General features: G+C 43.9%; 1 protein-coding gene across 2 annotated transcripts in view; it reads right to left on the reverse strand.

The window, feature by feature from the left end:
* The window catches only part of Ccdc60 (coiled-coil domain containing 60), a 203485-nt gene that overhangs the window by 47200 nt on the left and 141117 nt on the right, over positions 1 to 15168 (reverse strand). For both annotated transcript variants that reach the window (XM_087198004.1, XM_087198003.1), the window contains exon 3: positions 7459 to 7626. In XM_087198004.1, coding sequence (XP_087054130.1) covers positions 7459 to 7626 — 168 coding nt within the window. The remainder of the gene's footprint in view (positions 1 to 7458; positions 7627 to 15168) is intronic.

Below are 15168 nucleotides of genomic sequence, written 5' to 3' on the forward strand. Positions count from 1 at the left end.
CAAAGGCATGAGCCCAGTGACCTACTTCCTCCAACTGGGCCCCACACCCTTAGAGACTATTCAGCCACCAACTCAACAATTGATTTATCCTGCATGAACCAATCACCTCTCTGGGCCCCACCTCCGAACACTGCTGCACTGGGGATCAAGTCCTCAGTACCTGAGACTTTTGGGGGGATACTTTATACTTGAACCACACCACAGCTTTACGCACCTTCTTCTCTTGCCAGGAAGATATTACTGGGCACCTACCACATGTCAGGCAATAATTCCAACTCAAGGGATGAGGGTTTTGGATTCAGTTTGGGAACAGAGCACAGTAACAACCCCTTCCCTTGTTGAGCATATCCTACTGGAGGAGTGAAGAGAATAAACAAGATAAATAGGTAACTTGTGTGGTATACTGGGATACCATACTAAGGGTTGGAAATGTTTTCTTAAAGAAACCAGACAAGAAATATTTTCAAGTGTATTCTAAGGGCAGATACTTAATACCTTACTTAAGTGACAGACCATTTCAGTTATAGAAAATAAGTTTTGGGGGGGGCATGCCTGCATTACAGGGCATATAGGAGGCAGAATTCAGCCCACAGACATATTTAATTAGCTTCTTGTGTGCACGTGAAGTTTATATTTTAAAATTGATAGATTTTATGTAAAAATTGAAAAGCTTTGGCTCTTAAAATCTTGTAGGCTCTAGTTACCACTGCTGAGGCTCAGCTGGATCCAAGGACTGAAGCTCACTCCCCATTTTGCAGAATGAATGCGCCCCAGCCTCAGTGACTCCTGGTTCCCTACTCCTCACTTCCTTTCCTCATTCATGCCTCTGCCTGTTTTCCAAAGGCCAAAGGCCTTTTCACTTCCGAGCACCAGTCTGAGAAACTTCATCACGGACTTGTTGATGAGTTCTCTGATTCAGTCACTTGTACCAATAGTTACCAAGCATCTTCTCTGTGTTGGGGGTGGAAGATGTGGCAATGAATGAGACCAATGCAGCCCCCTTTCCTGAAGCTTAGAGTCGAGAGGGTGAGACAGGCACAATCATGCACACACTTGGGGCAAGAATGGAGAGAAAGTAGACAGTGCTTTGACAGCCCGAAGTGAGGAGTTGGCTTGAAAAGGAACCCAGGAAAAGCTTCTTTGAGGAAGCTGTGACAATTTGAAACATGTCTCCCCACATCTCTGATAGTCTTGCAATTTAGAGGTGAGTCTGTGTTCACTTTCTCTTGCTTCTAGGTTCTGTGACAGGCTGACCCAATGGGACATGTGAGAAATGACAACATACCAGGCTCCAGGGACAGGCAGCTTCTCCTCCCTATGTCTTGGGAGGCTGGCTCCTAGCTTCCAGTTGCCATGCTGAGAGGAAGCTGGCAGCCCATGAAGATGCCCACAGGGAGAGGAACAGACCTCACACCTAATAGCCACCAACACGATGAACTGCTTGGAAATAGAGCCTTTGAGCTGCTCCATATGCTGCGATATGGAGTAGAGCTAATCCTTCTCCTCCAATTGCAGATTTGTGAGAGAAAGGTGTTCATGGTCTTGAGTTAATACGTTTTGGAGTGGTTGTTCATGGCAATAGTAATGGGAACAGAAGTAGATACTGGCTGAAGGTGGAATGGGAATTAACTAGGCAAACGGAGGAAGGAAAGACCTTCTATTTGAATGGAATAGCATGCACAAAGGCCCTGCAGTAGAGGGTATTGTCATGAGTAGGAACATAAGACAGTGTGGATGGAGCAGAAGTTGCAAGAGGAGGGCCATAAGCAGGGGCTGGAGAGGTAAGCCAAGAGCAAGATCATCCAGGGCCTTGTGGTCCCTGCTCAGATTTTTGTCTTTGTGGAGGAAATCTACCAAAGGTGCTCTGCTATCAGCAATTTATATTTGGAAAAGATCATTCTGGCGTAGTGTGGGGAATGAGCTAGAAACCAGAGGAGACAATGCTGGCACACAAGTGGGGAATTTATCTTCTTCCTGGGTATTAGAGAACAATTCTAGTGCTCGCTTCGGGAGTACACATACTAAATTGGAGAACAATTCTAGGATCACAGAATTAACTAAAATAGAGGACCAGAAATCTAGGTCCCCTGATTTCCCTTTCCAGGTACTCTCTTCAGTTTTAGAGCTGAAAAAAGGAAACCTACAAGAAAATACATTGCTGTGTCCCATCTTAATGGCTCAACTCTCTCTCCCAGTGGTTTAGAATAATGTAGAAATTAACCGAGCTTTTACACTATTCCTCGATCTCTGGGTTTATGTCTCTTCCCAACCACAATAATAAAACAAATTCCACCCACCATTCTTTTCACCTTTTCAGCTGAATCTGCAGCTGAAAAATGAGGTCACTGAGCACAGTGGGAAGACTGCTTGCAGGCAGGAATCTTCTGGGACGTGCCTAATTTTCTTTTTTCCTGCACAGTGTACCTGACTTAAAACTTTTGTCTAATAGAAAAGTATTCTCTGGTCTTAGATCATGGAAGAAGGAGTAGCGCAAAAATAATTCCATTTACTTTTATAAGGCCCAAGATCAAATACTTGGTTGAAAAAGGATTTATAAATGAGTACTTGTGGTGTTATACTTGTGGGGGTTCACATTGTAGTTACAGAAGCAGAGCTCTTAGATGTGGTAGCTTTCTAGCCTTTATGACAATGAAGATTTATTTTAGGGACAAATTTAAAGAGTTTAGGTAATGGAGGCCCAGAAAGATCAAATTCACTTTACTGTGTAGCATAATAATAGTGAATAATTACGGAACAGGTCTTATATGCTGATTCAGTGCTGAGCCTCTTTTCATGTAATCCTGATAACAAGCTCAGGGTGGAGATAAAGGAGGCTCAGGGAAGCATAAGGAGTTATCCAAAGTGAAACAGTCGTGCAGTGGAAGCAAGACCTTGAATCCAAGTTTTGACTGACCTCAGGGCTTGTGCTCTTGGCTGTCACCCTGTCTTGCTTTTTTAAACACCCTTCCACACTCACTTTTGGTGGGTACATTGTAATAATGGCCTGCAGCTTTATTTTAATAGCCAGCATTGTATAGCTCATAGAATCTACCAGATAAGACATTAACCAGACCAATGTCTATGAAAGAGGAGCGATCTCATGCATATTTACATTTATTGAACTTTAAATAAACCATGTCTTGCCCACTGAAACATGGATCAGAGAAGGGAGAATTGTGTTCTCTGATGGTGGATTAAGAATTCTACCCGAGTAAGTAGAATGTTCTACCTGAACCATTTAAACAGGCAGGGGAGCATCTTAATATCATCCTCCTTCCCCAGCATGGGTTTTATTTTTGGCCTATTAATGTTAGCATAGGTCCTGCACAACAGAGCCATGAATTCATTCCCTTCTTTTATCCCAGGGAAAGGCTGTCAGCTTGCTAGTGTCACTAGGGACATCAAACTGTGAGAACCACTGGACTCAGGCTGGAAGGCAGAATTTGTGGAAGCTCTTGGGACTGTCATGGAAAAATTAAAAACCCATATACCCTTTGAAGGCCTGAAGCAGGAATTTTAATCATTCGGACTCTAAACATTATGTTTATGACTTTTTGCAAAGACAACATGGACACAGAAACAGGTGTGCAGCTAGGTGGGAGGGATGATTTCTAATGTTCAGTGCACAGTAGGTTGGTTACAACCGATTGCATATTTTAACACAGCTGGTGGAGAAGATTTTTAACTCTTTCCAACATAACGAAGTGATAAGTGCTGAGGTAATGGATATACTACTATAGAACTACTCTGATCTGACCATTACACATTACATATAGTCATTGTGTGCCATAAATATGTGCCATTATTGTATCGATTAACTTTCTTTTCTTTTTTTTTTTTGTTTTTTGGTACCAGAGATCGAACTCAGGACCTTGCACTTGTGAGGCAGGTACAGTGCCACTGAGCTAAATCCCTGACCCTGTGTTGATTAAATTTTAAAAAACATTTTCAAAAGATACCACAGTCCCATACTCCCTTTCCAGCCTTTGCTGTCTTAACCAGACTCGTTGGCTGCAAGACTTTCTGGTGCCTTTGATAGTGATGAGTGTCCTAAACGCCTCTTGCTATCACACAAACAACTGCCATTTAGCACTAATGGTCTGCAGGCTCAACAGTCTGGGTTTTTTTCTAGACTCCCTTTTCACTTTTTCAACTGCAAGGGGTGGGAATATATAGGGGCACTTTAGTGTGCTCCCCTGTAGCACTTATTTTTCGTTCTGCATTTGGTAGAAGTTCTCTTCATCCTTTTCCTGTCTCCTTGCCAACTTTGGGCTGCACATGTCTTCAATATATCATGGCTGCTTTGCCATGAATGTTGTTCTGGGTCTAGACAGCTTCTCTTCCCTGCCCCCAAATGGACTTTGAATCTGACCAACCTAAAGGTCTGGAACCTGATGTACTATGGGACCATTGATATTTTATTAAAGATCTGTGGGGAAGCAGAGAGACAGATTCATATCTCACACCATGACACAAAAGCTCATGAAAATTCATATTTGACAAATTTGTTTCTTCCCAGTGAGGGCTGCCTCTTCTTTCTTCTCGCCTTGGGCTTACACACTCAGCCCACCCTTTGGAGGTCTCTGTCCTGTTTCTGAGGGGAATCAATTTCTGCTCCCTCTGTATTGGATGTGTCATATTCATCCAGATGCCCCTGCTCAATGAACAAAGCTCCTTCCTAGGGGGTCCACCCCCTAACAGGAGAAAACATCATCACTCTCTTCTCTCATCCCAGAATGAATAAATGCATTCACAAATGAACACACAAATGTTCATTTAGATCAATGCTTTGGGTACAAATAACCCAAATTCTGAACAAAGTAGTAGTAGCAGCAGCAGCAACAATAATAAAAACCAAACCAAAACAAAATCACAACAAAAAAAACTTAAAAGTGGCAAACAGTTGACAAAAACGTAGAACTCCTTGGGCTCAAACTGGAGAATAGAAACTAGAGCTGTTGCCAGTGTGGTTGCTGCTTTGGGCTGGAGGTCATTTGTCAGTTCAGAACAGCAGAACTCTCCTTCTAACAGCTTCATGGGGTAGGCCAGAAATCACAGCCCAAGGGCTGCTGTAATGGACAGTCAGAGGAACCCTTTCCACAATAAGCTGGGACACCAAGTGTGTCCTGACATGGTCCTGCCGTCTGAATTCTTGTCCATCACCTGGAACCATGAGTTTTAAGGACACCAGCAGTGTTCAGCCCTCTCTTCCACCTCATACATCGGGGTCTCACAGACCTGAACCTTTGTTCTGTTTCAATCATACAGCATAAAATTAACTGTTTGAAAGGGTACAATCTCATGATGTTTAGTACATCCACTATGTTGTGCCACTACCACCTGCATCTAGTTCCAAAACATTTTCATCACCTCCAAAAGAAGACCTCCTATGCTTTAAGCAATTACTTCCCTCCTTCTCCCTCCCAGTCCCTGGCAACCACCAACTAGCTTTCTCTCTAAGGTGAGCCTCAAATCCATTGTGTTAGGTGGCAGAAACCAACACAAGATCACATATTGTACAATTTCACGGACAAGACCCTATTCGTATTTCTTTAAATTAACATTCTGAAGAACAGAATTTAAACAATAGTGCAGAGGAAAGGGCCTGTTTGCTTTGGTTTCCATTTTTTGGTTTTTGAGACAAGCTCTCACTTTGTAATTTAGGCTGGGCTTGAACTCCCTACGCAGTCCAGGCTGGCCTTGAACTCGTGGTGATCCTCCTGCCTCAGCCTCCCAAGTGCTGGGATTACAGGCATGCATCACCACACCCGGCCTTGGTTTGCATTTCATCTTTAGCAAACAACTTGGCAGTTTGAATGCTCAATCATGGTTTCACATTGGAATCACCTAGGGGAACTTTAAAGAATACTATGAACATGCAATACCCGCAAAAGAGCCTGGCATAACTGTCCAGGAGGTAGCACAGGGATCTGTAGTTAAAAAGAATTCCCCAAGTGATTCTAATGCATAGCCAGGATTGAGACAGTTGTGTTATCAGGATGACCGTTGCAGCTGCAGGCCATTTTTATGATGCATTTCCTCTCTGCCTGTTCCAGCAACTCCTTTCCACCCCTGATGTGTGCCTCATTCAGTCTGCAGAAACTAAGTATCCTAAGGTTTGTCTATAATGATTGGTAATGTCCATGGATTTTGGTGCCACTGAGTTTGGAACTCAGGAATGTTTTCTAACTAATGACCCTGGGGAAAATCAATTAATATCTCTAAGACTCATTTCTATATCTCTAAAACAGAGCTAATAAATTCTTACTTTATAGAACTTTTATGTTTTGAAGTTTAAATGAATGGATACACATAAAACACACAGTAAACTCTCATTATCATTCTTGTTGCTTTTATTGTTATGGTTGCAGTTATTATTATTATATGCATGGGCACTTTTTAATGGACCAATCTGTTGATGGTTCTCTCTCAACCAGGGGAAAGTCTTACAAAAAGGGAGAGACTTTACTCAAAAAAACAAACTTTTTTTGTGCACATGCTTTCTATGGGTGCTCTGAGTTAGGGTGCAGCTGAATATCCAGAACCAATACTGAAGTAGAATAAAGTGAACCAACACACTTCATGTGCTATGAAGACCAGGAATGCAAATGTGTGCAAGACATCCTGGCTGGAATCCAGCAAGTGCCCGCTGGAAGGTAGAATTGAAATTGGGTGTTTAATGATGAAGAGAGAAATTTGGTCAGAAAGGATGTAGGGGAAGGAGATGTGTCTCAAGGAGCAGCATAGAAAAAGGCATGGGAAGGAGAAGGACATAGGCACATTTGGGGGACGAGCAACGTTTCTTATACAGTGATCAGCATTAGTGTGTGGTTGGGACCCAAAATGTCTCCAGAAGGCTCATGGTTTTGAAGGTTTGGTTCCCAGCTCATGGGCCTCTTGGAAACTGGACCATGCGGGCTCTGACTTCATCAAGTGGATTAGTCCACTGATAAACTCACAGCTCAATAGGCTTATTAGGAGGTAGAGCCTAAAGAGTGAAGCAGGTCAATGAGGGCTTGGCTTTAAAGGTTGTATTTTGTCCCCAGCTCCTTCCTCTCTGACTCTCTCATCTCTGCTTCCTGGCTGCCATGAGGTGAGCACCTTTCCTCCGCTATGTCCTTTCACCATGATATTTTCCCTCACTACACGCCTAAAGCACTGGAGCTCACTGAATATGAGCTGAAACCTCTGAACGGTGAGACAGTAGAAATGTTTCTGTCTTTGTTTTTCCCAGCTATAGTGACAGAAAGCTGACTAACATGACAGGATATCAGGACAGACATGTAGGCAAGGATGGCGAGGTAGACTGGACCAATCTGAAGAAAGCATCAGATACTCAGACTAAGGAGAGGGGTTCTATCCTGAGTGAGCTGCCACACGCTAAACCCAGGCTGGCAGGGCTCTCTCTCAGTGCTTCTTCCCAAGACCCTAAGCACCACAGCTGCTGTGTCTACTTACCTCGACAACATATCCCCATGGATTTCAGGTAATATTTTGGCTGGTTGGAACTTATTTCTTTCTTCCTCTCTCCGTTTCTGAAGTTGCTGTTGCTTCTTTTTCATTGCAGACTCTTCCCTAAGAATGGTAAAGTATCCACGGCCAGCCTTCGCAGACTGCATCAGTAACCTAGAGAGAGATGGGGGCGGGGAAATATAGAGGGAGACAGGTAAATAGAAAGACAGATATAGAGGGAGAGAGAGATGAAGAGAGTGGGAAAAAAGGAACAGATATAAAGAGTAGAGAGAGAGAGAGAGAGAGAGAGAGAAACACTTTATTAACACAATGTCCTAATGGCTGTCTTGGGACCAATCATCTCTGAGACCACTCCCATGCTTTAGGGTGGGAGTCTCCCCATCTCTAGAGTACCAGAGTCAAAGCACCTGAGCTTGAATTCTAGATCTTTTGAATTCTAGACCATGTCTTACAGGAGACCTTGGATAAGTCACTTAATCTCTCTGTACCTCATTTCTTTCATCATTCCATCACTAGGCAAATACTTATGGAGTGCATGCGAGGTGCCAGGTACTCTGCCAGGTACAATGAATTGAGTAAGACAGTCCACTACCCACGGGAACAGGGACCTTCATGCATGGGAAAGGTCAGTGGGTGCCTGACACTGAGCCCTCCTCCTCTCCATGCCCATTAATTCTTTCTTTGTTTTTTTTTTTTTTTTTGGTACCGGGGATTGAACTCGGGACCTCATGCTTGTGAGGCAGGCAGTGGAACCACTGAGCTAAATCCCCGGCCCGCCATGCCCATTAATGATAGAGCAGGAATGACTCAGTCTAGGCTGCTGCCCAAGGGTGTCCTCACTGCCATTTGCCTGAATACTCACATTTGTGAGCATGTATGAACGCTTACTATGACAAGTAACCTATGTTGGGACTTTATTACTATTTTTCTTGCCAGCTTGTCTACTGTTTCCTAACTAGTCATGACAATGTATTCATGTGCAGATATCCTGTGCCATCATAGTCCACACACTGGCCTTTGCTGATCTTCTCCTTGCTGTTGGAGTTAGCAGCACTGGGGTGGAGAAGGAGTGACACAGAGGTGTGTGTGTGTGTCTTGGTTTGTTTGTCTGTCTGGCTATCTGGGATCTTTCGAGGCACAGTATTTAACCACCATTATATTCCTTTGATACAAATGTTCTGAAATTTAGTTTTATTTGCTCTCCAAATATCTGATAAGCAACCACTGTGTGTTGGGCTGACTACTGGAGATACAACAATGAACAAGACAGCGAGTCCCTCAGAGTGTTATGATTTGTATCTGAAATGTCTCCCAAAAGCTCATGTCTTCATGGCTCAGTCCCCTATGCAGCAGTGTTCAAGGATGGAGCCTTTGAGCAGTGCATGGATCATGAAGGCTCTGATCTCATGACTGTTAATTCATTCACAATTCATAACTTAATGGGTTATTGGAGATGGTGGAAACTTTAGGAGGAGGGGCTTAGCTGGAGTGAGATGATCACTGGGAACATGTCGTTGGTAGGTGCATTTTGTCTCTGCCCTCCCACTTGTGTGCAGGCTACTTCACTCCCCCATCTGTCTCTCTTCTTTTTGACTCCCGTGCGGCCAATGGCTTTCCTCTCCCACCAGCTTCTACCATGATGAACTACCTCACTATATACCCAAATGCCACCAGGCCCAAAGACCATGGACTGAAACCTCCGAAATTGTGAACCCAAATGAACCTTTTCATCTTTAAGTTGATTTTCTCAGGTATTTTATCACAGTGATGGGGAGAGTCAATGATAACTCAGAGTGATGGGGAGGAAGGAGGACTTCTGGGCTTCAGAGGAGGAGAAGGCACCTAATTCAGACTATAAGGTGGTTAGAGACCTCTTCATGCAGAAAGTAGTGTTTTATTCTCCTCTTTCAGAGTTGCAAAATTTCCCCTCTCTCCTAGTCTGTTTTGCTCAGTTTTGGATGGGAACAGATTCAGCCAAATGTCATGGTCAGCCTCTGATATGATTCACTGAGCTCTGCCTATTTGTAAGGAAGAGCTAAGGTGCTACAAAGGACATTTCAGTTCTACCATGGGACTTATACATGCCCATTGGGAAGATGCGGGAAGACGTGGGGGGGGTTTCCAACATTTTTCAGAGCTTATCATACAAGTGGCTGTCGAGTAATAACTTTTCATTCATTCATTTCTCTGGCTGGCTGTAGCTAACCTGCTCTTCCAGTCACCAGTGCAGGGGGCTGGGGCTGCCTCAAACAGTAAGGGCAAGGCACCTGTCCCCCAGAGAGTTCACAGCAGAGTGGAGAAACTATGCCCACAAACATGATCTCCACCCAATGTACCGACGGACTGCAGGAACCTAGAGAAATCCTGGAAGATTTCCGGGAGGAGGTGACATTTGGGCTATGCAAGAGTGCACTAGGACAAAAATGGGAAATGGCACACCAGGGGATAGAATAGCAAGTGTAAATGCAGACAGGTGATTCTGAAGATGGCTTGGTAGGGAACTATCTTTAAAAAGCTGGAGCATAGAAAAATCACAAGAGAGTGGCCGGGTCTTACAGACATTGCCAGCTGGTTGGCAATTGTGTCATTTTGTCCACTGCTTCTGTGCTCTCAGACTTGCTTGTAACTCTGGGTAGCCTGTTTGCACCACTGGGCCCTTGATGTTTCAGTCAACAATCCATTGGACCACGGGTTAGGAGGTCTGAAGAGTCTTTTACTTTGACATGCTCTTGTAAAATCAAGGAAGGGCTAGTGTCAAAACTTTCAGACTGGGAATAGCAGCTGGGAAGAAAAACCTAGAGACAATGGTGGGATACCCTTTTTTGTTTTGTTTTACAGTGCTGGGCATGGAATCCAGGGACTCAAGTATGCTAGGCAAACACTCTTCCAGTGAGGTACACACCATCTCGAACATCCTTTTGGTTGTTTTGGTACTGGGGATTGAATTCAAGACCTTCCTACCAAGTTACACCCCCGGACCTTTTTGAAATTTTTAATTTTGTAACAGGATCTTGCTAAGTTGTCCATGCAGGACTTGCATCCTCCTGGCTCAGCCTCCCAGAGTTCTGGGATTACAGGTGTGCACCACTGTGCCCAGATCAGAGCATCATTTTTATGTTGCATCAGACATTTTTGACACTGAGTGGAACAGTGACGTGGAAGAGCTGGACTTTGCGTGGGAAGTTTGAGGAATACTTTAACCAATGCATTTCATACATATTTTTCTTTTTATTTTCTTGCAAACATAAGAGTGATACACAAAAAAATTGTCTAGGTAGGTGAAAAGAGAATTTTAAAACATGCCATAAGATATGTGTACAAAATAAAATTTCCAAATGATACAAAAGCACTGTCTTAATTTTGTTTGCAGCATTTTCATTTTGCTTTGTTTTTAATGGCATGCCTTTACTTCAGTGGTGGCTCAGATTCAATAAAGTGTACTATTTGAGCTTCTTAAAAACATGTCACTGGTAGATCACTGCCATTCTTTTTCTGAATTTAGACCTTGTTTCTCAGCTCCTGAAAAATTTTCCAAATGTTTGTGCTCCTTGTCACGTATCTATCCTCACTAGTCATTTGAAGGCATGGATCAGTCACATCTGCTCAGCTCATGTTCTTGTCACAGCAAAATAATCTCCCAGCTTCCTCATGTATAAAATTGTGCAACCTATGATAACATAGGAAAACCGTACTTCAAATAACTTTAGCCTTTAATTGTTGGTCCCGCGTGGTTTTGCCTGACTTATTTGTAGAGTTAGGAATTTGAGCAGTTGATTTGTTGTGGAATTCATGTTTGAAACAAAAATATGCTTCTGTTTTGCTCTCGAGCTTCTGAATTCATTCATGAGGGACGAATGCAAGATAACTTGAAGGAAACAAGATAACTTGATAAAGAGAAAGCTCTTACCATTTGCAATGTCTTAATTTCATAAATGTGGATTTTCTCTACATAGGGCAAACAAAGCAAATGCAGGACAACATGAAAGTGGGGGAGGCTGATGTAAGCAAGGTCAGCTACTTCTACTTTTCAGAGATGGGGTAGATTTTGTCTTGGTGTGTCTGGGTCACTGTAACAAAAGTACAGTAGACTGGGTGACTTAAACAGCAGAAATTGATTGCTTACAAATGTAAGGGGGCTGAAAGTTCAATGTCAGGGTGCCAACATGGCCAGGCTCTAGAGAGGGCCCTCTCCAGGTGGCAGACTACTATCTTCTCATTGTATTCTCACATGGAGGAAAGAGGAGGAGGGCTTTCTGGAGTCTCTTTAAAAACGACATTGTGGGCTATTCAGAGGTGGGGGCCTAGTTAGAAGAAGTAGGTCACTGGAGGCCAGCCTTTGAAGGGTGTTATCTTTTCTTGGGCTTTCTCTCTCTCTGCTTTCTAGCTGCCACAATTTGAGCAGCTTTCCTCTGTCAGGTCCTTCTGCCATGATGTTTCTGTCTTGGAGCCAGCCAACCATGGACTGAAACCTCTGAAACTGTGTGTGCCAATTGATAAACGTTTCCTTCTTTAGGTTGTATATGTCAGGTACTTTGTCCCAGCAACAGACAGGTGACTAATGCGGGCATCAATCCCATTCATGATTGTGGAGGTGATTCAGCCCCCCAAAGCCCCACCTGCTAAAGCCATTCTGTGGGAGGTCAGGACTTCAACACATGAATTTGAGAGGGACATAAGCATTCAATTCCTAACAGAACCTTCACCAAAAATGTGGTTCAGAAGTTAAAATAGACATTGCATGCATACCCAGAGGGTTGAAATAGCTGTCATTATAATGCTGAGGCTGGAGAGAGAAAGAAAGGCTCTGAAGCAAGCTTTTAAATAGCGTAAGAGGACAGAGGGGGTAATCAGCCTGGGTCCTGGGGTGGTTGATGGGCAGGGTCAGGGTTTCTCATTTGGGCATGATCTGAACTTGCCACCAGCTGCAAAAGACTCAGCACCTGGACTTTTTATCATCTTACTCAGATATAGGGCAGAAGGGAGGGGACTGTCGTGGGGCTCGAAAGCTGTCAGCAGTCAAACATCAAAGACAAAGTCAGGCTCCTTACCACACAGATGAATACCCAACTTCAAATTTGTGCATCTGGCTAAACAGCTGCATCATCATCAACGATTCAACAATATCATCCTTTTTTTTTGGACATCTATTATGTTCCAGGCACTATTCTTGGTGTTGAGGATACAGTAGTCACCAACACAGCCCCAAATTTTGCCCTCAGGAAGGTCATATTCCAGGGGATGCAGGAAGATTCAAAACGAGGAATGAATTATGTGTTAAGGTTTAGATCTAAAGTGTTCCCCCAAATCTCATGTGTTCAGCTATGGGACTTTCGGAAGGTGATTGGATCCAGGAGGCAGTATACATATCAGGGGATTCATTTCCTGTAGCTGAGTGTGCTGTTAGGAGGTGGGGCTGGTTAGAGACGAGTCACCGTGGCAATGTGTGGCCTGGAAGGGTACCCTTCTGTCTTTGGCCCTCCTTCTCCTCTACCTGCTTCCTGGATGTACAGGTCAACTTGGTTTCCTTAGCCACGCCCTTCTGCTGTGCTATTTCTGCCTTGGAGCCAGACAACCAGGAACTGAATCCACTGAAATCACCAACCAAAATAAACCTCTCTTTCTTTAAGTTGTGGGTGTTGGCTATTTTGACCCAGTGAAAGGAAAGTGACTAATACAGCATACAATATGCTAACAACTATGGGGAAACAAAAAGAAGGGGAATAGGTAAAGGGCTGCTGTGGACATCAGTGCAATTATACAGAGACGGCTAGTGACCGGCTCAGTGAGAAGATGACATTTGAGGAAAGGTGAAGGAAGAAAAGGCTAAAACCATGCAGCTATGTGGGGAAGAGTGTTCCAAGGAAAGGGCCTGAGCAAGTTTAATTTTTAATTGAAAAAAGTCTAGTTTTATTGGATACAATGTTATGTGATACCACACAATACATCTTGTGCTACAAGATATTGGTTTTGCTCTTTTAGATATTGGTGTTCTACGTATGGCTTTCATTTGGCAGAAACATTTTTCCTGAAAAAGGAAGGAAAAATGAAAGTGAAGAAAGTGTGGGAAGGAAAGAGAGAGGAGAGATGGAAGAAGGAATAAAAGAAGAAAAGAAGGAAAAGGGAGGGAGGGGTGAGAGAGGGAGGAATAGAGAAAAAAGGAAGGAAGGAAAAAAAGAAATGAAAGAGAGCTGGGGATTTAGCTCAGTGGTTCCGCCGCCTGCTTTGCAAGTGCAAGGTCCTGAGTTCAATCCCTGGTACCCAAAAAACCAAAACCAAAAAAACAAAACAACAACAACAAAAAAGAAATGAAAGACGGAAGGAAGGAGAAAGGAAAGGAGAGGAAGGAGGGAAGGGGAGGAAGGAAGGAAGAAAGAAACGAAGGAAAGTCTGTGTCCTAGGTTGGAAAAGTAGAGAAGCACTGGGTGACGTGTTGTTCTGGGGCTTCCTCAAACCTTTGCTGCAGGGTCCTCTAGATTTTACCATTTTAATCAAAGAATTCATCTCCAATAACTCAGTCTAAAGGCCCGTGTGCAGGACCCCAGTAGTAGAACTGTAGAGGCCCCTTAACCAGTGAACTCCATGAGACCTCACATACCCTCCTAGCCTATCCTGAGCTGCAGCAGATCCCCCATCTTAGAGGTCCTTTCAGTGAACTGGGAAATGGTGGGATTTCACATGTGTGGTGGACCTCAGTGCTGCTCACCAGTACGTCTGTGTCCCACCCTCCTACTCTTCCATCTTCTGGGTGCACACATTAACTTACTTATCCTATGACTCTGCATTATAGGTGCTGTTATTATAATTTCCATTTGCAGATGAGGGAACTGAAGTGAGGAAAGGCAAGGTCACAATGCTGGAAAGCAGCAGAGCTGGAGTCTGGCAGTGTGACACAAGCAGAGGGTACACAGCAGAGTCTGGTGTGCCCTCTGGCAGGTGATAGAGTGCCAGGATGTTACTCCACATGGATGGTCAGTTTCTCCATTGAGAAGACCCATCATTATGCCTTCAAAATCCATTTTGTTGACCTTGAAGACTCCATGGACCACTGCATTCTTGGCCAATGTTGGAGGCTTGTCACTGCCTGCTAGGTATCAGGGGCTGCCCCTTAGCTGTGAACCTTCCTTGCTATAGTCTGAGTTTCTCGTGGAGTGGAGGCCTGTCAGAGAGGCCTGTCAGGTCCTAAGGCAGAGAACAGTTTGCAGAGATAGGCAGTAGACAGGTACCACAATGATGCACCCCTGTGTTGGGTATTTGCTGAGCACATGACAATGGGAGGGGTTCTGGGGACACAGAGAAGCTTAGTAGGCTTTGGGCTTTTGTTTCTATGTGTTACTAACCAAGACTTCTGTCTTCCTCTGTAGAAGCTGAACCCATTAGGATTCCAAAATGCGTGTGTTATGGATTGAACTGAATCCTTCCCAAATTCACATATTGAAGCCTCAGTCTCCAGTGTTTCAGAATGGTATCTTTGGAAATGGCAGGGTTGCAGATTAATTAGTCAAATACCATCTTACTGGAGTCACCACTCTGACTGGTGTCCTTATGGAAGAGGAGAATTTAGACACAGACACACACATGGAGAGTACCATGAAAAGATGAAGGTGGAGATGGGGGTGTGTTCTACAGGTCAAGGGATGCCCAAGATTGAACTCGGGTCCTTGCACTTGCACAGCAGGTGGCAAAACCACTGAGCTA

The sequence above is a fragment of the Heterocephalus glaber genome, unplaced genomic scaffold (genome assembly GCF_053883595.1).
Source record: "Heterocephalus glaber isolate CG9 unplaced genomic scaffold, H.glaber_assembly_v1.0 deba00001687, whole genome shotgun sequence".
NCBI classification, from domain to species: domain Eukaryota; kingdom Metazoa; phylum Chordata; class Mammalia; order Rodentia; family Bathyergidae; genus Heterocephalus; species Heterocephalus glaber.